General features: G+C 49.5%; 1 protein-coding gene across 13 annotated transcripts in view; it reads right to left on the bottom strand.

Moving 5' to 3' along the window:
* The window catches only part of ST6GALNAC6 (ST6 N-acetylgalactosaminide alpha-2,6-sialyltransferase 6), a 227,839-nt gene that overhangs the window by 35,788 nt on the left and 168,453 nt on the right, over positions 1 to 23,598 (bottom strand). For all 13 annotated transcript variants that reach the window (XM_069236937.1, XM_069236944.1, XM_069236943.1 and 10 more), the window contains one exon: positions 16,865 to 17,274. In XM_069236937.1, coding sequence (XP_069093038.1) covers positions 16,865 to 17,274 — 410 coding nt within the window. The remainder of the gene's footprint in view (positions 1 to 16,864; positions 17,275 to 23,598) is intronic.

The raw sequence follows: 23,598 nt of genomic DNA, 5'->3' as shown, positions 1-23,598 counted from the left end.
AGAGAGGGGACGTCGAGCAAGACAAAGAGCCCTCACTGAAGCAGGTAGCACCCGGAAAAGTGCCAGAAACAGGCACTATGAGGATGCGTGAAACGGTGCTCGCCGAAGTTGCACAAAGGAGTCCCACGTCGCCGGAGACCAACTTAGAAAGTCGTGCAATGCAGGTTAGAGTGCCGTGGACCCAGGCTTGGCTGTGCACAAAGGATTTCCGCCGGAAGTGCACAGGGGCCGGAGTAGCTGCAAAGTCGCGGTTCCCAGCAATGCAGCCCAGCGAGGTGAGGCAAGGACTTACCTCCACCAAACTTGGGCTGAAGAGTCACTGGACTGTGCGGGTCACTTGGACAGCGTCGCTGGATTCGAGGGACCTCGCTCGTCGTGCTGAGAGGAGACCCAAGGGACCGGTAATGCAGCTTTTTGGTGCCTGCGGTTGCAGGGGGAAGATTCCGTCGACCCACGGGAGATTTCTTCGGAGCTTCTGGTGCAGAGAGGAGGCAGGCTACCCCCACAGCATGCACAAGCAGGAAAACAGTCGAGAAGGCGGCAGGATCAGCGTTACAGAGTTGCAGTAGTCGTCTTTGCTACTATGTTGCAGGTTTGCAGGCTTCCAGCGCGGTCAGCGGTCGTTTCCTTATCAGAAGGTGAAGAGAGAGATGCAGAGGAACTCGGCTGAACTCATGCATTCGTAATCTAAAGTTTCCCCAGAGACAGAGACCCTAAATAGCCAGAAAAGAGGGTTTGGCTACCTAGGAGAGAGGAAAGGCTACTAACACCTGAAGGAGCCTATCAGCAGGAGTCTCTGACGTCACCTGGTGGCACTGGCCACTCAGAGCAGTCCAGTGTGCCAGCAGCACCTCTGTTTCCAAGATGGCAGAGGTATGGAGCACACTGGAGGAGCTCTGGACACCTCCCAGGGGAGGTGCAGGTCAGGGGAGTGGTCACTCCCCTTTCCTTTGTCCAGTTTCGCGCCAGAGCAGGGGCTAAGGGGTCCCTGAACCGGTGTAGACTGGCTTATGCAGAATTGGGCACATCTGTGCCCAACAAAGCATTTCCAGAGGCTGGGGGAGGCTACTCCTCCCCTGCCTTCACACCATTTTCCAAAGGGAGAGGGTGTGACACCCTCTCTCAGAGGAAGTTCTTTGTTCTGCCATCCTGGGCCAGGCCTGGCTGGACCCCAGGAGGGCAGCTGCCTGTCTGAGGGGTTGGCAGCAGCAGCAGCTGCAGTGAAACCCCAGGAAGGGCAGTCTGGCAGTACCAGGGTCTGTGCTACAGACCACTGGGATCATGGAATTGTACCAACAATGCCAGGATGGCATAGAGGGGGCAATTCCATGATCATAGACATGTTACATGGCCATATTCGGAGTTACCATGGTGAAGCTACATATAGGTAGTGACCTATATGTAGTGCACGCGTGTAATGGTGTCCCCGCACTCACAAAGTTCAGTGAATTGGCTCTGAACAATGTGGGGGCACCTTGGCTAGTGCCAGGGTGCCCTCACACTAAGTAACTTTGCACCTAACCTTTACCAGGTAAAGGTTAGACATATAGGTGACTTATAAGTTACTTAAGTGCAGTGTAAAATGGCTGTGAAATAACGTGGACGTTATTTCACTCAGGCTGCAGTGGCAGGCCTGTGTAAGAATTGTCAGAGCTCCCTATGGGTGGCAAAAGAAATGCTGCAGCCCATAGGGATCTCCTGGAACCCCAATACCCTGGGTACCTCAGTACCATATACTAGGGAATTATAAGGGTGTTCCAGTAAGCCAATGTAAATTGGTAAAATTGGTCACTAGCCTGTTAGTGACAATTTGAAAGTAATGAGAGAGCATAACCACTGAGGTTCTGGTTAGCAGAGCCTCAGTGAGACAGTTAGGCACCACACAGGGAACATATACATGCGCACCTATGAGCACTGGGGCCCTGTGTGACAGGGTCCTAGTGACACATACATATAGGCCACAAACCTATGAGCACTGGGGTCCTGACTAGCAGGATCCCAGTGACACATAACAACCATACTGAAAACATGGTGTTTTCACTATGAGCACTGAGGCCTGGCTATCAGGATCCCAGTGAGACAGTGAAAACAGTGACAAACACCCTGACATACACTCACAAACAGGCCAAAAGTGGGGGTAACAAGGCTAGAAAGAGGCTACCTTCTCACACAACCCCCCCCCCAAACGAAGGACAATAAGGCTAACCTTGGCCAGTTGAGACTTTATTGTCTAAGTGGTGATAAGTAGAGAGTAGCTCTGCAATAGACTGGTTACTCCCTTTATCATCCACTATATGGTTACTTCCCTGTGGGGATGTAAACCACCCTGTTTGAAGTTTTTTAGCTAAGCAACAATGTGAAGATGTATTTTCAGAGTTTCTATCAGTAAGTTTTAGTTTAGAGCAGTGGGAATTGTCCACTGAACCTATTTGTAGTGATGGAAATGCCAGACAGGGATGCTGTCTCAGAAAAGCCATAGCTGGGCAAAAACTTTGTCCATCTGGCTGGAAGAGAGAACAGGGATGCTGTTTCTCTTGAGTTGGAGCAGGGCAGGGATGCTGTCCTATGAGCTCCACACTAGGGCAGGGATGCTGTCCTAAGTGTTGTGAGGTAGTGCAGGGTTTCTGCACTAAAGTTTCTCTGGGAGGGTTGGAGGGATGCTCCATGTTAACTAAAATGGTGCTGTTTTTCTCACCAATGTTAGTTATCCCACAGAGAGGTACTTCCACCTCAGGGAGTCCAGCTTTGCCAGCTGATGATTCCCTTGGAACAGGTGCCACCCCAGGAGAGGTTTCTCCCACCACAGGAATAGTATCCTGAATGGTAGGGTGGTTAGGGGATACTGTGATACCCTTTTTACCTGTTGATGGAGAGGGATCCTGAGTTTTCAGGCCTTCTCTCCTTTGCTTTTTTATTTCACTTGAAATGAGAGGGAACAATTCCTCAGGGATGCCCAGCATGGCTGCATGGGCATAAAACTCTACATCAGCCCAACCTGAGGCCTCTAGGTCATTACCTAAGAGACAGTCTACAGGTAAGCTAGGTGATACCACCACCTGCTTAGGGCCAGTAACTCCACCCCAACTAAACTGAATTATAGCTAAGGGAAGAAACTTAGTGGAGTTATGGACATCAATAATCTTATATTGTTGTCCAATGATGTGTTGTTCAGGAGGCACTAGGTTTTCAGTCACCAAAGTGAAACTGGCACCTGTGTCCCTGTAGGCCAAGGCCTCAACACCATTTATTGAAACTGTCTGCCTGTACTTATCCATTGTAAGGGGACAAGCAGCCAGTGTGGCAAGGCCAATGCCACTAGGTGTGACAGAAACTGTCTTGGGACTGATTACATCAGTTTCCACTATGGACCCATAAGTGAACCCAACTACACCCTTTGCTTGACTGTTGCCAGCAGTCCCACCACTAGTACCACTACTGCTAGGGGCACTAGAGCTTGATGTATTAGTGGTGGTAGGCTCAGGGGGTTTACCTGGACAGGACTTATCCCCTGGCCTATGGCCTCTGTTTTTACACACAAAGCACCAAGGCTTTTTAATGTGTGCAGGTTGGGAAGAAGAGGAAGAATTTGTTTTATCCCCACCCTCTGAAGAGTGTTTAAGATTTGAAGTGGGATCTTTGGTTTTACCCTTATCCCCATGCTTATCTTGAGATTTTTCACCATCTTTCTTCTTATTGCCATCTTTGTCACCCCCTGTATGAACTTTTCTGTTCACCCTTGTTCTGACCCATTTGTCTGCCTTCTTTCCCAATTCTTGGGGAGAGGTCAGATCAGAGTCTACCAGGTACTGGTGCAACAAATCAGACACACAATTATTAAGTATATGCTCTCTCAGGATTGTGTTATACAGGCTTTCATAATCAGTAACTTTACTGCCATGTAACCACCCCTCCAAGGCCTTCACTGCCTGGTCAATGAAATCAACCCAGTCTTGTGAAGACTCCTTTTTGGTCTCTCTGAACTTTATCCTGTACTGTTCAGTGGTTAAGCCATAACCATCCAGGAGTGCATTCTTAAGAACTGTAAAATTATTGGCATCATTTTCTTTCACAGTAAGGAGCCTATCCCTACCTTTTCCACTAAATGATAGCCATAGGATAGCAGCCCACTGCTTTTGAGGGACATCCTGTACAGCACAGGCCCTCTCAAGTGCAGCAAACCACTTGTTAATGTCATCCCCCTCCTTATAAGGGGGAACTATCTTGTGCAGATTCCTGGAATCATGCTCTTTTGCAGGATGACTATGGGGAATACTGCTGCTGCCACCATGGGTATCTAAACCCAACTTCTGTCTTTCCTTCTCTAATTCTAAAGACTGTCTATCCAAATCCAGCTGTTGCTTCTTGAGCTTCAGTCTGGTTTGTTCCACTCTCAATCTATTGAGCTCCCTTTCTAACAATCTGTCATCAGGGTGGGTGGGAGGGACATTTCTAGATACAGAGGTATGATGGGAATGAACAGAAGGAGACCTGTCCCTTACAGAGGGCACCCTAACAGCTTGGCTACCAGTATAATGTGAGAGCACACCATCAGTATGGTGTGATTCAACCTCTGTACCAACTATGCTAGACTGTCTAGTAATGGGCAGGCTGAGAAGTTTCTTTCCTGAATCTTTTCCTGGGGGAGTCCCTGGATCAGATTGAGAACCATTAGCTACTTTTTCAACAGATTGGGCACTTATGGCCTTATCCTGTACTCTAAGCATGTTAATTAACAGTTCTAAGGAAGGATTCTTCCCTACACTCAAACCTCTCTCTATGCAGAGACTCCTTGCTCCTTTCCAGCTAAGGTGATCATATGCAAGTTTGGACAGTTCAACATTTTTTCCTATGCCAGACATTTTTTAGAGAGAGTTAAAGTGATAGGAAAAGAAAAAAAGTTTTCAGAACTTTTTGGAAAGACAGAAAAAACTTTTTAAACTTTTAAGAACTTTTTGAAAGTTTTAGAAGTACTTTTCAGCACTTAGAAAAGAGTGAAAAGAGGAAATGCAAAACTTTTTGGCTATGTGTATATACACTGACCTTGTTTTGTATATTTTTCTCTTATGAAAAGTACAATGACAAGAGTGGTAAGTAGTCTCAAGCACTTATCCCACCACTGCACAACCAATGTAGGAGGCTGGACTGGCTTGTAGTGAGTACCAAGGGGTACTTGCACCTTGCACCAGGCCCAGTTATCCCTTATTAGTGTATAGGGTGTCTAGCAGCTTAGGCTGATAGATAATGGTAGCTTAGCAGAGCAGCTTAGGCTGAACTAGGAGACGTGTGAAGCTACTACAGTACCACTTAGTGTCATATGCACAATATCATAAGAAAACACAACACACAGTTATACTAAAAATAAAGGTACTTTATTTTTATGACAATATGCCAAAGTATCTTAGAGTGTACCCTCAGTGAGAGGATAGGAAATATACACAAGATATATATACACAATAGCAAAAATATGCAGTATAGTCTTAGAAAACAGTGCAAACAATGTATAGTTACAATAGGATGCAATGGGGAAACATAGGGATAGGGGCAACACAAACCATATACTCCAAAAGTGGAATGCGAACCACGAATGGACCCCAAACCTATGTGACCTTGTAGAGGGTCGCTGGGACTATCAGACAATAGTGAGAGTTAGAAAAATAACCCTCCCCAAGACCCTGAAAAGTGAGTGCAAAGTGCACTAAAGTTCCCCTAAGGACAAAAGAGTCGTGTTAGAGGAATAATGCAGGAAAGACACAAACCAGCAATGCAACAACTGTGGATTTCCAATCTAGGGTACCTGTGGAAGAAGGGGACCAAGTCCAAAAGTCACAAGCAAGTCGGAGATGGGCAGATGCCCAGGAAATGCCAGCTGCGGGTGCAAAGAAGCTTCGACTGGACAGAAGAAGCTGAGGTTTCTGCAGGAACGAAAAGAGCTAGAGACTTCCCCTTTGGTGGACGGATCCCTCTCGCCTTGGAGAGTCGTGCAGAAGTGTTTTCCCGCCGGAAGGACGCCAACAAGCCTTGCTCCACGCAAATCGTGCGTTTGGCGTTTTTGGACGCTGCTGGGGCCCAGGAGGTCGCAAATTGGACCTGCAGAGAGAGGGGACGTCGAGCAAGACAAAGAGCCCTCACTGAAGCAGGTAGCACCCGGAGAAGTGCCAGAAACAGGCACTACGAGGATGCGTGAAACGGTGCTCGCCGAAGTTGCACAAAGGAGTCCCACGTCGCCGGAGACCAACTTAGAAAGTCGTGCAATGCAGGTTAGAGTGCCGTGGACCCAGGCTTGGCTGTGCACGAAGGATTTCCGCCGGAAGTGCACAGGGGCCGGAGCAGCTGCAAAGTCGCGGTTCCCAGCAATGCAGCCCAGCGAGGTGAGGCAAGGACTTACCTCCACCAAACTTGGGCTGAAGAGTCACTGGACTGTGGGGGTCACTTGGACAGCATCGCTGGATTCGAGGGACCTCGCTCGTCGTGCTGAGAGGAGACCCAAGGGACCGGTAATGCAGCTTTTTGGTGCCTGCGGTTGCAGGGGGAAGATTCCGTCGACCCACGGGAGATTTCTTCGGAGCTTCTGGTGCAGAGAGGAGGCAGGCTACCCCCACAGCATGCACAAGCAGAAAAACAGTCGAGAAGGCGGCAGGATCAGCGTTACAGAGTTGCAGTAGTCGTCTTTGCTACTATGTTGCAGGTTTGCAGGCTTCCAGCGCGGTCAGCGGTCGTTTCCTTATCAGAAGGTGAAGAGAGAGATGCAGAGGAACTCGGCTGAGCTCATGCATTCGTTATCTAAAGTTTCCCCAGAGACAGAGACCCTAAATAGCCAGAAAAGAGGGTTTAGCTACCTAGGAGAGAGGAAAGGCTACTAACACCTGAAGGAGCCTATCAGCAGGAGTCTCTGACGTCACCTGGTGGCACTGGCCACTCAGAGCAGTCCAGTGTGCCAGCAGCACCTCTGTTTCCAAGATGGCAGAGGTCTGGAGCACACTGGAGGAGCTCTGGACACCTCCCAGGGGAGGTGCAGGTCAGGGGAGTGGTCACTCCCCTTTCCTTTGTCCAGTTTCGCGCCAGAGCAGGGGCTAAGGGGTCCCTGAACCGGTGTAGACTGGCTTATGCAGAATTGGGCACATCTGTGCCCAACAAAGCATTTCCAGAGGCTACTCCTCCCCTGCCTTCACACCATTTTCCAAAGGGAGAGGGTGTCACACCCTCTCTCAGAGGAAGTTCTTTGTTCTGCCATCCTGGGCCAGGCCTGGCTGGACCCCAGGAGGGCAGCTGCCTGTCTGAGGGGTTGGCAGCAGCAGCAGCTGCAGTGAAACCCCAGGAAGGGCAGTCTGGCAGTACCAGGGTCTGTGCTACAGACCACTGGGATCATGGAATTGTACCAACAATGCCAGGATGGCATAGAGGGGGCAATTCCATGATCATAGACATGTTACATGGCCATATTCGGAGTTACCATGGTGAAGCTACATATAGGTAGTGACCTATATGTAGTGCACGCGTGTAATGGTGTCCCCGCACTCACAAAGTTCAGTGAATTGGCTCTGAACAATGTGGGGGCACCTTGGCTAGTGCCAGGGTGCCCTCACACTAAGTAACTTTGCACCTAACCTTTACCAGGTAAAGGTTAGACATATAGGTGACTTATAAGTTACTTAAGTGCAGTGTAAAATGGCTGTGAAATAACGTGGACGTTATTTCACTCAGGCTGCAGTGGCAGGCCTGTGTAAGAATTGTCAGAGCTCCCTATGGGTGGCAAAAGAAATGCTGCAGCCCATAGGGATCTCCTGGAACCCCAATACCCTGGGTACCTCAGTACCAGATACTAGGGAATTATAAGGGTGTTCCAGTAAGCCAATGTAAATTGGTAAAAATGGTCACTAGCCTGTTAGTGACAATTTGGAAAGAAATGAGAGAGCATAACCACTGATGTTCTGATTAGCAGAGCCTCAGTGAGACAGTTAGTCACTACACAGGTAACACATTCAGGCACACTTATGAGCACTGGGGCCCTGGGTTACCAGGGTCCCAGTGACACATACAACTAAAACAACATATATACAGTGAAAAATGGGGGTAACATGCCAGGCAAGATGGTACTTTCCTACACAACCCCCCCCCCAAACGAAGGACAATAAGACTAGCCATGACCTGATGAGTCTTCATTGTCTAAGTGGAAATATCTGGAGAGTCCATCTGCATTGGAGTGGCTACTCCCAGGTCTATGTTTCACTGTATAGTCCATTCCCTGTAGGGATATGGACCACCTCAATAATTTAGGATTTTCACCTTTCATTTGTTTTAGCCAAAGTAGAGGTTTGTGGTCTGTCTGAACAATGAAGTGAGTGCCAAACAGGTATGGCCTCAACTTCTTCAGAGCCCAGACCACAGCAAAGGCCTCCCTCTCTATGGCAGACCAACGCTTTTCTCTAGCGGTCAACCTCCTACTAATAAAAGCAACAGGTTGATCCTGGCCCTCAGAATTAAGTTGTGATAGGACTGCCCCTACTCCTAATTCAGATGCATCAGTTTGGACATAGAATTTTTTAGAGTAACAAGGGCTTTTCAGGACAGGTGCAGAGCACATGGCCTGCTTCAGCTTCTCAAAAGCTTTCTGACAGTTTGCTGTCCATAATACCTTTTTAGGCATTTTCTTGGATGTGAGGTCATTAAGAGGGGCTGCAATGGAGCCATAGTTCTTAATGAACCTCCTGTAATACCCAGTGAGGCCTAGGAAGGCTCTCACCTGAGTCTGAGTGGTAGGGGGAACCCAATCAATAATTGTTTGGATTTTCCCCTGAAGTGGTGCAATCTGTTCCCCACCAACAAGGTGTCCCAGATAAACCACCTTACCCTGCCCTATCTGGCACTTTGAAGCCTTGATAGTGAGGCCTGCCTTTTGCAGGGCCTCCAAAACTTTCCATAGGTGGACCAGGTGATCATCCCAGCTGGAGCTAAAGACAGCTATGTCGTCCAAATATGCTGCACTGAAAGCCTCCAGCCCTTGCAGGACTGTGTTCACCAACCTTTGAAAAGTGGCAGGTGCATTTTTCAAACTAAAAGGCATTACTGTAAATTGGTAATGGCCTCCAATGGTTGAAAATGCAGTTTTAGGTTTAGCATCTTTTGACAATTTGATCTGCCAATACCCTGCAGTCAAATCAAAAGTGCTTAGATACTTGGCAGATGCCAGTGTATCTATGAGCTCATCTGCCCTGGGTATAGGGTGAGCATCAGTTTTGGTTACCAGGTTGAGACCTCTGTAGTCTACACAAAACCGCATTTCCTTCTTTCCATCTTTGGAATGGGGTTTTGGTACAAGTACCACAGGAGAAGCCCATGGACTTTGAGTGCTCAACCACTCCTAGTTCTAACATTTTCTGCACCTCTTGCTTTATGCAGTCCCTGACATGGTCAGGCTGCCTATAGATCTTACTTTTGACAGGTAAACTGGGAGATCTATAGTGTGCTCACACCAAGAAGTGGTACCTGGCACAGTAGAGCAGAGTTCAGAGAATTGATCTAGGAGATTTATGCAATGGTCTTTCTGCTCAGCAGTAAGACAATCTGCCAAAACTACACCTTCCACAAGAGCATCTTGTTCTGTGGAAGAGAAGAGATCAGGTAGAGGATCACTGTCTTCTTCCTGTCCCTCATCAGTTGCCATAAGCAGGGTGAGATCAGCTCTGTCATAGTAGGGTTTCAGGCGGTTGACATGGAGCACCCTAAGGGGACTCCTGGCAGTGCCTAAGTCAACTAAATAGGTGACTTCACCCTTTTTCTCAACAATTGTGTGGGGTCCACTACATTTATCTTGGAGTGCTCTTGGGGCCACAGGCTCCAAGACCCACACTTTCTGCCCTGGTTTGTACTGAACCAAAACAGCCTTCTGATCATGCCATTGCTTCTGGAGCTCTTGGCTGGCCTGAAGGTTTTTACTGGCCTTTTTCATATACTCAGCCATCCTTGATCTGAGGCCAAGTACATAATCCACTATATCTTGTTTTGGAGCTTTTAAAGGTTGTTCCCAACCCTCCTTGACAAGTGTTAGTGGACCCCTAACAGGGTGACCAAAGAGGAGTTCAAAGGGGCTGAAGCCCACTCCTTTCTGGGGTACCTCCCTGTAGGCAAAAAGGAGGCATGGTAACAGGATATCCCATCTCCTGCGGAGTTTTTCAGGGAGACCCATAATCATGCCTTTGAGAGTTTTATTAAATCTCTCCACCAGTCCATTTGTTTGTGGATGATAGGGTGTAGTGAACTTGTAAGTTACACCACACTCCTTCCACATGGCCTTTAAGTATGCAGACATGAAGTTGCTTCCCCTGTCTGATACTACTTCCTTTGGGAAGCCCACCCTAGAAAATATTCCCAGGAGGGCCTTTGCCACTGCAGGTGCTGTAGTGGTCCTTAAAGGAATTGCTTCAGGATATCTTGTGGCATGGTCCACTACCAACAAGATAAACCTATTGCCTGAAGCAGTAGGAGGGTCAAGGGGGCCAACTATGTCAACCCCTACCCTTTCAAAGGGAACCCCAACCACAGGCAGTGGGGATAAGGGGTGCCTTTGGAGTGCCACCTGTCTTGCCACTGGCTTGACAGGTTTCACAGGACTTACAAAATTCTTTTGTGTCCTCAGACATCCTAGGCCAATGAAACAGGGGAACAAGCCTGTCCCAAGTTTTCATTTGCCCCAGATGTCCAGCTAGGGGAATGTCGTGGGCAAGAGTTAGGAGGAACTTTCTGTACTTCTGAGGAATCACTAATCTCCTGGCAGTCCCAGGTTTAGGATCCCTTGCTTCAGTGTACAAGAGGTTGTCCTCCCAGTAAACTCTGTGAGAGTCACTGACATCCCCATTAGCCTGTTTGACAGCTTGCTGTCTTAGACCCACCAGTGTGGGACAGGTCTGCTGTGCCACACTCAGCTCCTCCCTGGCAGGCCTCCCTTCACCCAAAAGCTCAGCAGTGTCTGCTTCCAGCTCCTCTGGTGTAGGTTCTGCACAGGGTGGAAATTCTTCTTCCTCAGAAGTAGAATCCACTGTAGAGGGAGGGATAGTAGGAAGTGGTTTGCTTCTACTAGCCCTAGCTTTAGGGAGCACTTGGTCCATTGTTCCAGGATCCAAGCTTCCCTGTCCTTTTTGCTTTTTGGCCTGAGCCCTGGTTAAAGCAAAAATATGCCCTGGGATGCCCAGCATTGCTGCATGGGCCTCCAACTCCACATCTGACCAAGCTGATGTCTCCAAATCATTTCCTAGTAGACAGTCTACAGGTAAATCTGTGGCTACCACAACTTTCTTTGGACCAGTAACCCCCCTCCCAGTTGAGATTTACAACAGCCATGGGGTGGCTAAGTGTGTTGTTGTGAGCATCGGTTACTTGGTACTGGTGACCAAGTAGGTGTTGTTCAGGGTGGACCAGTTTCTCTATGACCATAGTCACACTGGCACCAGTGTCCCTGTAGGCCTGAACCTCAACACCATTTATTAAGGGTGGCTGCTTGTACTTATCCATATTAAGGGGACAAGCAACTAAGGTGGCTAAATCAATAGCCCCCTCAGAGACTAACACAGCCTCTGTGGCCTCCCTAACAAGGCCAACCCCAACTAAGTTACCAATAGTGAGCCCAGCTACTCCCTTGGATTGGCTATTAGTAGGTTTGCTCCCACCACCACTGCTATTAGTAGGGACACTAGGTGTAGCAGTAGGGGTTGTAGTGGTAGGAGGCTTGGTGCTTTTCTTTGGACAACTGGGATCTGTTGTCCAATGGCCTTTTATTTTACATAAATAGCACCATGGTTTCTTTTCTTTGTTTTGATAAAAGGAGGATTTGGGCCCACCACCCCCACCTGAGTGTTTTTGTGGGCCTGATGAAGACTCATTTTTAGATTTGTCCCCACCCTTGTCAGAAGACTTACCATCCTTTTTTTTGTTGCCATCTTTGTCACCCCCTGTATGAACTTTTCTGTTCACCCTTGTTCTGACCCATTTGTCTGCCTTCTTTCCCAATTCTTGGGGAGAGGTCAGATCAGAGTCCACCAAGTACTGGTGCAACAAATCAGACACACAATTATTAAGAATATGCTCTCTCAGGATCAAGTTATACAGGCTGTCATAATCAGTAACTTTACTGCCATGTAACTACCCCTCCAAGGCCTTCACTGAATGGTCAATGAAATCAACCCAGTCTTGTGAAGACTCCTTTTTGGTCTCTCTGAACTTTATCCTGTATTGTTCAGTGGTTAAGCCATAACCATCCAGGAGTGCATTCTTAAGAACTGTAAAATTATTGGCATCACTTTCTTTCACAGTAAGGAGCCCATCCCTACCTTTTCCACTAAATGATAGCCATAGGATAGCAGCCCACTGCCTTTGAGGGACATCCTGTACAACACAGGCCCTCTCAAGTGCAGCAAACCACTTGTTAATGTCACCCCCCTCCTTATAAGGGGGAACTATCTTATGCAGATTCCTGGAATCATGCTCTTTTGCAGGATGACTATGGGGAATACTGCTGCTGCCACCATGGGTTTCTAAACCCAACTTCTGTCTTTCCTTCTCTAATTCTAAAGACTGTCTATCCAAATCCAGCTGTTGCTTTTTAAGCTTCAGTCTGGTTTGTTCCACCCTCAACTTATTGAGTTCCCTCTCTAACAATCTGTCATCAGGGTTGGTGGGAGGGACATTCCTAGATACAGAGGTATGATGGGAATGAACAGAAGGAGACCTGTCCCTTACAGAGGGCACCCTAACAGCTTGGCTACCAGTATAATGTGAGAGCACACCATCAGTATGGTGTGATTCAACCTCTGTACCAACTATGCTAGACTGTCTAGTAATGGGCAGGCTGAGAAGTTTCTTTCCTGAACCTTTTCCTGGGGGAGTCCCTGGATCAGATTGGGAACCATTAGCTACTTTTTCACCAGATTGGGCACTTATGGCCTTATCCTGTACTCTAAGCATGTTAAGTAACAGTTCCAAGGAAGGATTCTTCCCTACACTCAAACCTCTCTCTACACAGAGACTCCTTGCTCCTTTCCAGCTAAGGTGGTCATATGCAAGTTTGGACAGATCAACATTTTGGCCTGTGCCAGACATTTTTAGAGAGAGTTAAAGTGATAGAAAAAGAAAAAAAAGTTTTCAGAACTTTTTAGAAAGACAGAAAAAAAACTTTTAAAACTTTTTAGAACTTTTTAGAAAGTTTAGAAGTACATTTCAGCACTTAGAAAAGAGTGAAAAGAGGAAATGCTAAACTTTTTGGTTATGTGTATATACACTGAACTTGTTTTGTATATTTTTCTCTTATGAAAAGTACAATGACAAGAGTGGTAAGTAGTCTCAAAGCACTTATCCCACCGCTGCACAACCAATGTAGGAGGCTGGACTGGCTTGTAGTGAGTACCAAGGGGTACTTGCACCTTGCACCGGGCCCTGTTATCCCTTATTAGTGTATAGGGTGTCTAGCAGCATAGGCTGATAGATAATGGTAGCTTAGCAGAGCAGCTTAGGCTGAACTAGGAGATGTGTGAAGCTACTACAGTACCACTTAGTGTCATATGCACAATATCATAAGAAAACACAATACACAGTTATACTAAAAATAAAGGTACTTTATTGTTATGACAATATGCCAAAGTATCTTAGAGTGTACCCTCAGTGAGAGGATAGGAAATATACACAAGATATATATACACAATACCAGAAATATGCAGTATAGTCTTAGAAAACAGTGCAAACAATGTATAGTTACAATAGGATGCAATGGGGTCACATAGGGATAGGGGCAACACAAACCATATACTCCAAAAGTGGAATGCGAACCACGAATGGACCCCAAACCTATGTGACCTTGTAGAGGGTCGCTGGGACTATTAGAAAATAGTGAGGGTTAGAAAAATAGCCCACCCCAAGACCCTGAAAAGTGAGTGCAAAGTGCACTAAAGTTCCCCAAAGGACATAGAAGTCGTGTTAGAGGAATAATGCAGGAAAGACACAAACCAACAATGCAACAACAATGGATTTCCAGTCGAGGGTACCTGTGGAACAAGGGGACCAAGTCCAAAAGTCACAAGCAAGTCGGAGATGGGCAGATGCCCAGGAAATGCCAGCTGTGGGTGCAAAGAAGCTTCTACTGGACAAAAGAAGCTGAGGTTTCTGCAAGAACAAAAAGGGCTAGAGACTTCCCCTTTGGTGGACGGATCCCTCTTGCTGTGGAGAGTCGTGCAGAAGTGTTTTCCCGCCGAAAGAATGCCAACAAGCCTTGCTAGCTGCAAATCGTGTGGTTAGCGTTTTTGGACGCTGCTGTAGCCCAGGAAGGACCAGGATGTCGCAAATTGCACCAGGAGGTAGAGGGGACGTCGAGCAAGACAAAGAGCCCTCTCAGCAGCAGGTAGCACCCGGAGAAGTGCCAGAAACAGGCACTACGAGGATGCGTGAAACGGTGCTCACCCGAAGTTACACAAAGGAGTCCCACGTCGCCGGAGACCAACTTAGAAAGTCGTGCAATGCAGGTTAGAGTGCCGTGGACCCAGGCTTGGCTGTGCACAAAGGATTTCCGCCGGAAGTGCACAGGGGCCGGAGTAGCTGCAAAAGCCGCGGTTCACAGCAATGCAGTCTAACGAGGTGAGGCAAGGACTTACCTCCACCAAACATGGACTGAAGAGTCACTGGACTGTGGGGGTCACTTGGACAGAGTTGCTGGATTCGAGGGACCTCGCTCGTCGTGCTGAGAGGAGACCCAAAGGACCGGTAATGCAGCTTTTTGGTGCCTGCGGTTGCAGGGGGAAGATTCCGTCGACCCACGGGAGATTTCTTCGGAGCTTCTAGTGCAGAGAGGAGGCAGACTACCCCCACAGCATGCACCACCAGGAAAACAGTCGAGAAGGTGGCAGGATCAGCGTTACAGAGTTGCAGTAGTCGTCTTAGCTACTATGTTGCAGTTTTGCAGGCTTCCAGCGCGGTCAGCAGTCGATTCCTTGGCAGAAGGTGAAGAGAGAGATGCAGAGGAACTCGGATGAGCTCTTGCATTCGTTATCTAAAGTTTCCCCAGAGACAGAGACCCTAAATAGCCAGAAAAGAGGGTTTGGCTACCTAGGAGAGAGGATAGGCTAGCAACACCTGAAGGAGCCTATCAGAAGGAGTCTCTGACGTCACCTGGTGGCACTGGCCACTCAGAGCAGTCCAGTGTGCCAGCAGCACCTCTGTTTCCAAGATGGCAGAGGTCTGGAGCACACTGGAGGAGCTCTGGACACCTCCCAGGGGAGGTGCAGGTCAGGGGAGTGGTCACTCCCCTTTCCTTTGTCCAGTTTCGCGCCAGAGCAGGGCTAAGGGGTCCCCTGAACCGGTGTAGACTGGCTTATGCAGAATTGGGCACATCTGTGCCCAAGAAAGCATTTCCAGAGGCTGGGGGAGGCTACTCCTCCCCTGCCTTCACACCATTTTCCAAAGGGAGAGGGTGTAACACCCTCTCTCAGAGGAAGTCCTTTGTTCTGCCATCCTGGGCCAGGCCTGGCTGGACCCCAGGAGGGCAGATGCCTGTCTGAGGGGTTGGCAGCAGCAGCAGCTGCAGTGAAACCCCAGGAAGGGCAGTTTGGCAGTACCAGGGTCTGTGCTACAGACCACTGGGATCATGGGATTATGCCAACTATGCCAGGATGGCATAGAGGGGGCAATTCCATGATCATAGACATGTTACATGGCCATATTCGGAGTTACCATTGTGAAGCTACATATAGGTAGTGACCTATATGTAGTGCACGCGTGTAATGGTGTCCCCGCACTCACAAAGTCCGGGGAATTGGCCCTGAACAATGTGGGGGCACCTTGGCTAGTGCCAGGGTGCCCTCACACTAAGTAACTTTGCACCTAACCTTTACCAGGTAAAGGTTAGACATATAGGTGACTTATAAGTTACTTAAGTGCAGTGTAAAATGGCTGTGAAATAACGTGGACGTTATTTCACTCAGGCTGCAGTGGCAGGCCTGTGTAAGAATTGTCAGAGCTCCCTATGGGTGGCAAAAGAAATGCTGCAGCCCATAGGGATCTCCTGGAACCCCAATACCCTGGGTACCTCAGTACCATATACTAGGGAATTATAAGGGTGTTCCAGTAAGCCAATGTAAATTGGTAAAATTGGTCACTAGCCTGTTAGTGACAATTTGAAAGAAATGAGAGAGCATAACCACTGAGGTTCTGATTAGCAGTGCCTCAGTGAGACAGTTAGTCACTACACAGGTAACACATTCAGGCACACTTATGAGCACTGGGGCCCTGGAGAACAGGGTCCCAGTGACACATACAACTAAAACAACATATATACAGTGAAAAATGGGGGTAACATGCCAGGCAAGATGGTACTTTCCGACAAACATGCACTCATACTTTGATGGCTGTCACGTTTTCGCAAATTAAGCAGCCAAATATAACAAAACACTTACATTTACCGACAAGTAAATACTAACATTATATACGAACATATGTTTACATCTGCCTGTGCTTAAGGTAGTCTAATCCTGTTTTTAAGTCCCCATGGGGTCCATCTGCTCAGCAGTGTCTGGAATGTGAGCGTTACTCACAAGAAGTACAGTTTTCTCTGTTTTTCCACTTTTAAAAATAAATACAGACCGGAAATAGATTGTTTTCTGTCTGTATTTATCTGTAAAAATCAGTATAAACTGAACAGTTGGAGCCTTACGTAGAAGCATTCAGTACACACCCAGGTCCTGAGTACAAGGCCCAAGATGCTGAAGTTCCCACTCTGACTCAAGGAGCTGGAGAGGGCCTCTGACAGCGCCTCAAGCCTCTAGGCGCCCTCCAACCCTCTCATGGGCTGCTCTCTGGCATCTCAGTGCATGCTGCCAGGCTTGGAACCCACCTGTCCTTCCCAGTTTCTCCACGGAACAGCTCATCGAAGCTCTTCATCTTGCCAGGGGAGACTACGAAGGCTGCCACGTTGGTGAAGGCGGCAGTGGCATGTCGGATGATGTGCAGCAAGCTGCCCTTGCTCTCCTTTTGCATCTTGTTGGTGGGTCCCCAGAAGACTAGGGTGGTCTCCTGGGACTTGTTAAGGAATTCCTGGGGCCTCCGGAGAACCCTGTAGACACTCGAGTGGGCCACCACGCGGAAGGTGGTCTTGCTGCCGACGTCCGGCTCATAGGCTGTGGTGGGCGCATCATTCATGCGGATGGTGCACTCGGATTCGTCAATCGTTGGACCCAGGTGGCTGCCTATCAGGTGGCTGGAGCTGGTGATGACCACACAGCGCTGGCAGTGAGTGTGCAGGCTCTGAGGGGAAGACATTCAAAAGCATGAGGTCACTTCATGATGTACAACCTGCCCCCTTCTCACACAGGACCACTGGTCCCTTCATGGGTGCTCCACCTGTCACTCTGTGCCACTCACACCTTCTCCCAAAGTATGCCACCTGCACCTTGCATGCAATGCCCAACTTCTATTCTCAGTGTGATATTGTCCCCTTCCCACCAGCTACCAGTGTACCACCAGAGCCCTTGCCATAGTGTGCCACTTGTGCCTTTCCCACCATGTTCCACCTGCACCCTGCCAGTGTGCAACTACTTCTGACCCCAGAATGCCACCTGTGCCTTTCCCAACAATGTGCCACTTGTGCCCTCCCAAGGTGCAACTACTGCCAACCTCAGGGTGCCACATGCACCATGTCAGCATGCCAGCACTGCCTTTACCACAGTGTTCCACCTGTAGCTTCCCCTCAGTGTGCCATTTTTGCCTTTCTGCCAATGTGTCACCCGTGCCCACCCAATAATGGTCCACTTGTGTCCTTCCCAGTGAGACACAGAAGTCTTTACCACAGTGTGTCAACTGCATATTTTCCAGTGTACCACCTGTGGCAACACCACAATGTCCCACCCGTGAACTTGTTATTGTGCAATTCATGCTACATGCACCTTCAAAATGTGCTTCATGTGACCATCTCAGAGTGCAAAATGTCCACACCCCATGGCCACCTAAGGCATCCCAGTGTGCCAACAATGCCCTTCCCATACTGTACACACTGTAGCACCCCCAGAGTGTTTTACCAGTGCCCATTCCACAATTTAATAACTACATCTTCCCCACAGAGGACGACAAAGGCACCTTCAATAGCGTGCCATGTGTAGATCCTCAGTGTGCTCGTCCCATTGTGCCAGACCAGTTGCACCTTCCCCAATGTGTTACCTATAGCCTCCCCAGTGAGCCATGTGCACTTTTCCCACCATGTGTTATTTTATCTCTGCCCAGTGTGTTATGTGCACTCGCCACACATGGGTGACCTGATCCCACTCCAGGTTGTCACATGCACCTTATTAGAAGTGTTAACTGATCCTTACCCAGTGTGCCACATTCACCTTCCCATAGTGTGTTACCTGAACCCCAGCCACCACAGTGCACTAGTTGTACCCTCCCCAGTGTGGCATATGCACCTTCCCCTCAGTCCATTACCTGATCCCTCCCCAAGGGGCCTGTACTCTTCCCCCAGTGTGTTTACTTGTTTACCTGACCCATCCCCAGTGTGATGCGTGCACCTTACACACAGTGTGTTACCTGATCCATCCTCAGTCTAACGAACTTCCCTTCAGTGTGTCTGACCTCTCCATGATGTGCCATGTGCACAGCAGGTTACCTGATCCTCTCACAGTGTGCTGTATGGACCTTCCCCTCAGCAATGTGCCATGTGCATTCACCCCACAGTCTGATACCCAACTTATCCTCAGTGTGCCATATGCACTTAGCCCCTAGTGTTTCACCTGGTCCATCCCCAGTGTGTTGTGTGCACTTTCCCCACAGTGTATTACCTGATCCTTTCAGAGTGTGCATCCTCCCAACAAGGTGTTACCTGATTCCTCCGCAGTATGCCATGTGCACCTAGCCCACAGTGTGTTACTGATCCCTCCGCAGTGTGCCATGTGCACCTAGCCCACAGTGTGTTACTGATCCCTCCGCAGTGTGCCATGTGCACCTAGCCCACAGTGTGTTACTGATTCCTCCGCAGTGTGCCATGTGCACCTAGCCCACAGTGTGTTGCTGATCCCTCCGCAGTGTGCCATGTGCACCTAGCCCACAGTGTGTTACTGATCCCTCCCCAGTGTGCCATGTGCACCTAGCCCACAGTGTGTTGCTGATCCCTCCGCTGTGTGCCATGTGCACCTAGCCACAGTGTGTTACTGATTCCTCCGCTGTGTGCCATGTGCACCTAGCCCACAGAGTGTTACTGATCCCTCCGCAGTGTGCCATGTGCACCTAGCCCACAGTGTGTTACTGATCCCTCCGCAGTGCGCCATGTGCACCTAGCCGACAGTGTGTTACTGATCCCTCCGCAGTGTGCCATGTGCACCTAGCCCACAGTGTGTTACTGATCCCTCCGCAGTGCGCCATGTGCACCTAGCCGACAGTGTGTTGCTGATCCCTCCGCAGTGTGCCATATACACCTAGCCCATAGTGTTTTACTGATCCCTCCACAGAGTGCCATGTACACCTAGCCCCATTGAGTTACTGATCCCTCCGGAATGTGCCATGTGCACCTAGCCCACAGTATGTTACTGATCCCTCTGCAGTGTGCCATGTACAACTAGCCCACACTGTGTTCCTGATCCCTCCGCAGTGTGCCATGTGCACCTAGCCCACAGTGTGTTACTGATTTCTCTGCAGTGTGCCATGTACACCTAGCCCACAGTGTGTTACTGATCCCTCTGCAGTGTGCCATGTACACCTAGCCCACAGTGTGTTACTGATACTTCCACACTGCACCATGTGCACCTAGCCCACAGTGTGTTACTGATCCCTCCGCAGTGTGCCATGTGCACCTAGCCCACAGTGTGTTATTGATCCCTCCGCAGTGTGCCATGTGCACCTAGCCCACAGTGTGTTACTGATTCCTCTGCAGTGTGCCATGTGCACCTAGCCCACAGTGTGTTGCTGATCCCTCCGCAGTGTGCCATGTGCACCTAGCCCACAGTGTTACTGATCCCTCCCCAGTGTGCCATGTGCACCTAGCCCACAGTGTGTTGCTGATCCCTCCGCAGTGTACCATGTGCACCTAGCCACAGTGTGTTACTGATCCCTCCGCAGTGTGCCATGTGCACCTAGCCCACAGAGTGTTACCTGATCCCTCCGCAGTGTGCCATGTGCACCTAGCCCACAGTGTGTTACTGATCCCTCCGCAGTGTGCCATGTGCACCTAGCCCACAGTGTGTTACTGATCCCTCCGCAGTGCGCCATGTGCACCTAGCCGACAGTGTGTTGCTGATCCCTCCGCAGTGTGCCATATACACCTAGCCCATAGTGTTTTACTGATCCCTCCACAGAGTGCCATGTACACCTAGCCCCATTGTGTTACTGATCCCTCCGGAATGTGCCATGTGCACCTAGCCCACAGTATGTTGCTGATCCCTCTGCAGTGTGCCATGTACACCTAGCCCACACTGTGTTACTGATCCCTCCGCAGTGTGCCATGTGCACCTAGCCCACAGTGTGTTACTGATTTCTCTGCAGTGTGCCATGTACACCTAGCCCACAGTGTGTTACTGATCCCTCTGCAGTGTGCCATGTACACCTAGCCCACAGTGTGTTACTGATCCTTCCACAGTGCGCCATGTGCACCTAGCCCACAGTGTGTTGCTGATCCCTTTGCAGTGTGCCATGTGCACCTAGACCCAGTGTGTTACTGATCCCTCCGCAGTGTGCCATGTGCACCTAGCCCACAGTGTGTTACTGATCCCTCCGCAGTGCGCCATGAGCACCTAGCCAGCAGTGTTACTAATCCCTCCGCAGTGTGCCATGTGCACCTAGCCCACAGTGTGTTACTGATCCCTCTGCAATGTGCCATTGCTGATCCCTCCGCAGTGTGCCATGTGCACCTAGACCCAGTGTGTTACTGATCCCTCCGCAGTGTGCCATGTGCACCTAGCCCACAGTGTGTTACTGATCCCTCCGCAGTGTGCCATGTGCACCTAGCCCACAGTGTGTTACTGATCTCTCCCCAGTGCGCCATACGTACTGAGGCCATAGTGTTTAACTGATCCCTCCCCAGGGTGTGGCATACTCCTTCCCCTCAGTGTGTTACCTGATCCCTCCCCAGTGTGCCATATGTACTGAGACCATAGTGTTTAACTGATCCCTCCCTAGGGTGAGTGTAGGAGGCTGGACTGGCTTGTAGTGAGTACCAAGGGGTACTTGCACCTTGCACCAGGCCCAGTTATCCCTTATTAGTGTATAGGGTGTCTAGCAGCTTAGGCTGATAGATAATGGTAGCTTAGCAAAGCAGCTCAGGCTGAACTAGGAGACGTGTGAAGCTACTACAGTACCACTTAGTGTCATATGCACAATATCATAAGAAAACACAATACACAGTTATACTAAAAATAAAGGTACTTTATTTTTATGACAATATGCCAAAGTATCTTAGAGTGTACCCTCAGTAAGAGGATAGGAACTATACACAAGATATATATACACAATAGCAAAAATATGCAGTATAGTCTTAGAAAACAGTGCAAACAATATATAATTACAATAGGGTGCAATGGGGAAACATAGGGATAGGGGCAACACAAACCATATACTCCAAAAGTGGAATGTGAACCACGAATGGACCCCAAACCTATGTGACCTTGTAGAGGGTCGCTGGGACTATTAGAAAATAGTGAGAGTTAGAAAAATAACCCTCCCCAAGACCCTGAAAAGTGAGTGCAAAGTGCACCAAAGTTCCCCTAAGGACAAAATAGTCGTGTTAGAGGGAGAATGCAAGGAAAACACAAATCAGCAATGCAACAACGATGGATTCCTGTCTGAAGGTACCTGTGGAACAAGGGGACCAAGTCCAAAAGTCACAAGCAGCTCGGAGATGGGCAGATGCCCAAGAAATGCCAGCGGTTGGTGCAAAGAAGCTCTTACTAGGCTGAAGAACTGTGAATACTGCAGGAACGACAAGGGCTAGAGACTTCCCCTTTGGAGGATGGATCCCCCACGCCTTGGAGAGTCGTGCAGAAGTGTTTTCCCGCCGGATGGACGCCAACAAGCCTTGCTACACGCAAATCGTTCGTTTGGCGTTTTTGGACGCTGCTGGGGCCCAGGAGGGACCAGGAGGTCGCAAATTGGACCTGCAGAGAGAGGGGACGTCGAGCAAGACAAGGAGCCCTCACTGAAGCAGGTAGCACCCGGAGAAGTGCCAGAAACAGGCACTACGAGGATGCGTGAAACGGTGCTCGCCGAAGTTGCACAAAGGAGTCCCACGTCGCCGGAGACCAACTTAGAAAGTCGTGCAATGCAGGTTAGAGTGCCGTGGACCCAGGCTTGGCTGTGCACGAAGGATTTCCGCCGGAAGTGCACAGGGGCCGGAGAAGCTTGCAAAGTCGCGGTTCCCAGCAATGCAGCCCAGCGAGGTGAGGCAAGGACTTACCTCCACCAAACTTGGGCTGAAGAGTCACTGGACTGTGGGGGTCACTTGGACGGTGTCGCTGGATTCGAGGGACCTCGCTCGTCGTGCTGAGAGGAGACCCAAGGGACCGGAGATGCAGCTTTTTGGTGCCTGCGGTTGCAGGGGGAAGATTCCGTCGACCCACGGGAGATTTCTTCGGAGCTTCTGGTGCAGAGAGGAGGCAGGCTACCCCCACAGCATGCACAAGCAGGAAAACAGTCGAGAAGGCGGCAGGATCAGCGTTACAGAGTTGCAGTAGTCGTCTTTGCTACTATGTTGCAGGTTTGCAGGCTTCCAGCGCGGTCAGCGGTCGATTCCTTATCAGAAGGTGAAGAGGGAGATGCAGAGGAACTCGGCTGAGCTCATGCATTCGTTATCTAAAGTTTCCCCAGAGACAGAGACCCTAAATAGCCAGAAAAGAGGGTTTGGCTACCTAGGAGAGAGGAAAGGCTACTAACACCTGAAGGAGCCTATCAGCAGGAGTCTCTGACGTCACCTGGTGGCACTGGCCACTCAGAGCAGTCCAGTGTGCCAGCAGCACCTCTGTTTCCAAGATGGCAGAGGTCTGGAGCACACTGGAGGAGCTCTGGACACCTCCCAGGGGAGGTGCAGGTCAGGGGAGTGGTCACTCCCCTTTCCTTTGTCCAGTTTCGCGCCAGAGCAGGGGCTAAGGGGTCCCTGAACCGGTGTAGACTGGCTTATGCAGAATTGGGCACATCTGTGCCCAACAAAGCATTTCCAGAGGCTGGGGGAGGCTACTCCTCCCCTGCCTTCACACCATTTTCCAAAGGGAGAGGGTGTCACACCCTCTCTCAGAGGAAGTTCTTTGTTCTGCCATCCTGGGCCAGGCCTGGCTGGACCCCAGGAGGGCAGCTGCCTGTCTGAGGGGTTGGCAGCAGCAGCAGCTGCAGTGAAACCCCAGGAAGGGCAGTTTGGCAGTACCAGGGTCTGTGCTACAGACCACTGGGATCATGGAATTGTACCAACAATGCCAGGATGGCATAGAGGGGGCAATTCCATGATCATAGACATGTTACATGGCCATATTCGGAGTTACCATGGTGAAGCTACATATAGGTAGTGACCTATATGTAGTGCACGCGTGTAATGGTGTCCCCGCACTCACAAAGTTCAGTGAATTGGCTCTGAACAATGTGGGGGCACCTTGGCTAGTGCCA

Source organism: Pleurodeles waltl, chromosome 6 (assembly GCF_031143425.1).
Source record: "Pleurodeles waltl isolate 20211129_DDA chromosome 6, aPleWal1.hap1.20221129, whole genome shotgun sequence".
Lineage (NCBI taxonomy): Eukaryota > Metazoa > Chordata > Amphibia > Caudata > Salamandridae > Pleurodeles > Pleurodeles waltl.
The sequence above is the reverse complement of the archived record's forward strand: the minus strand, read 5'-3'. Positions and strand labels throughout refer to the sequence as shown.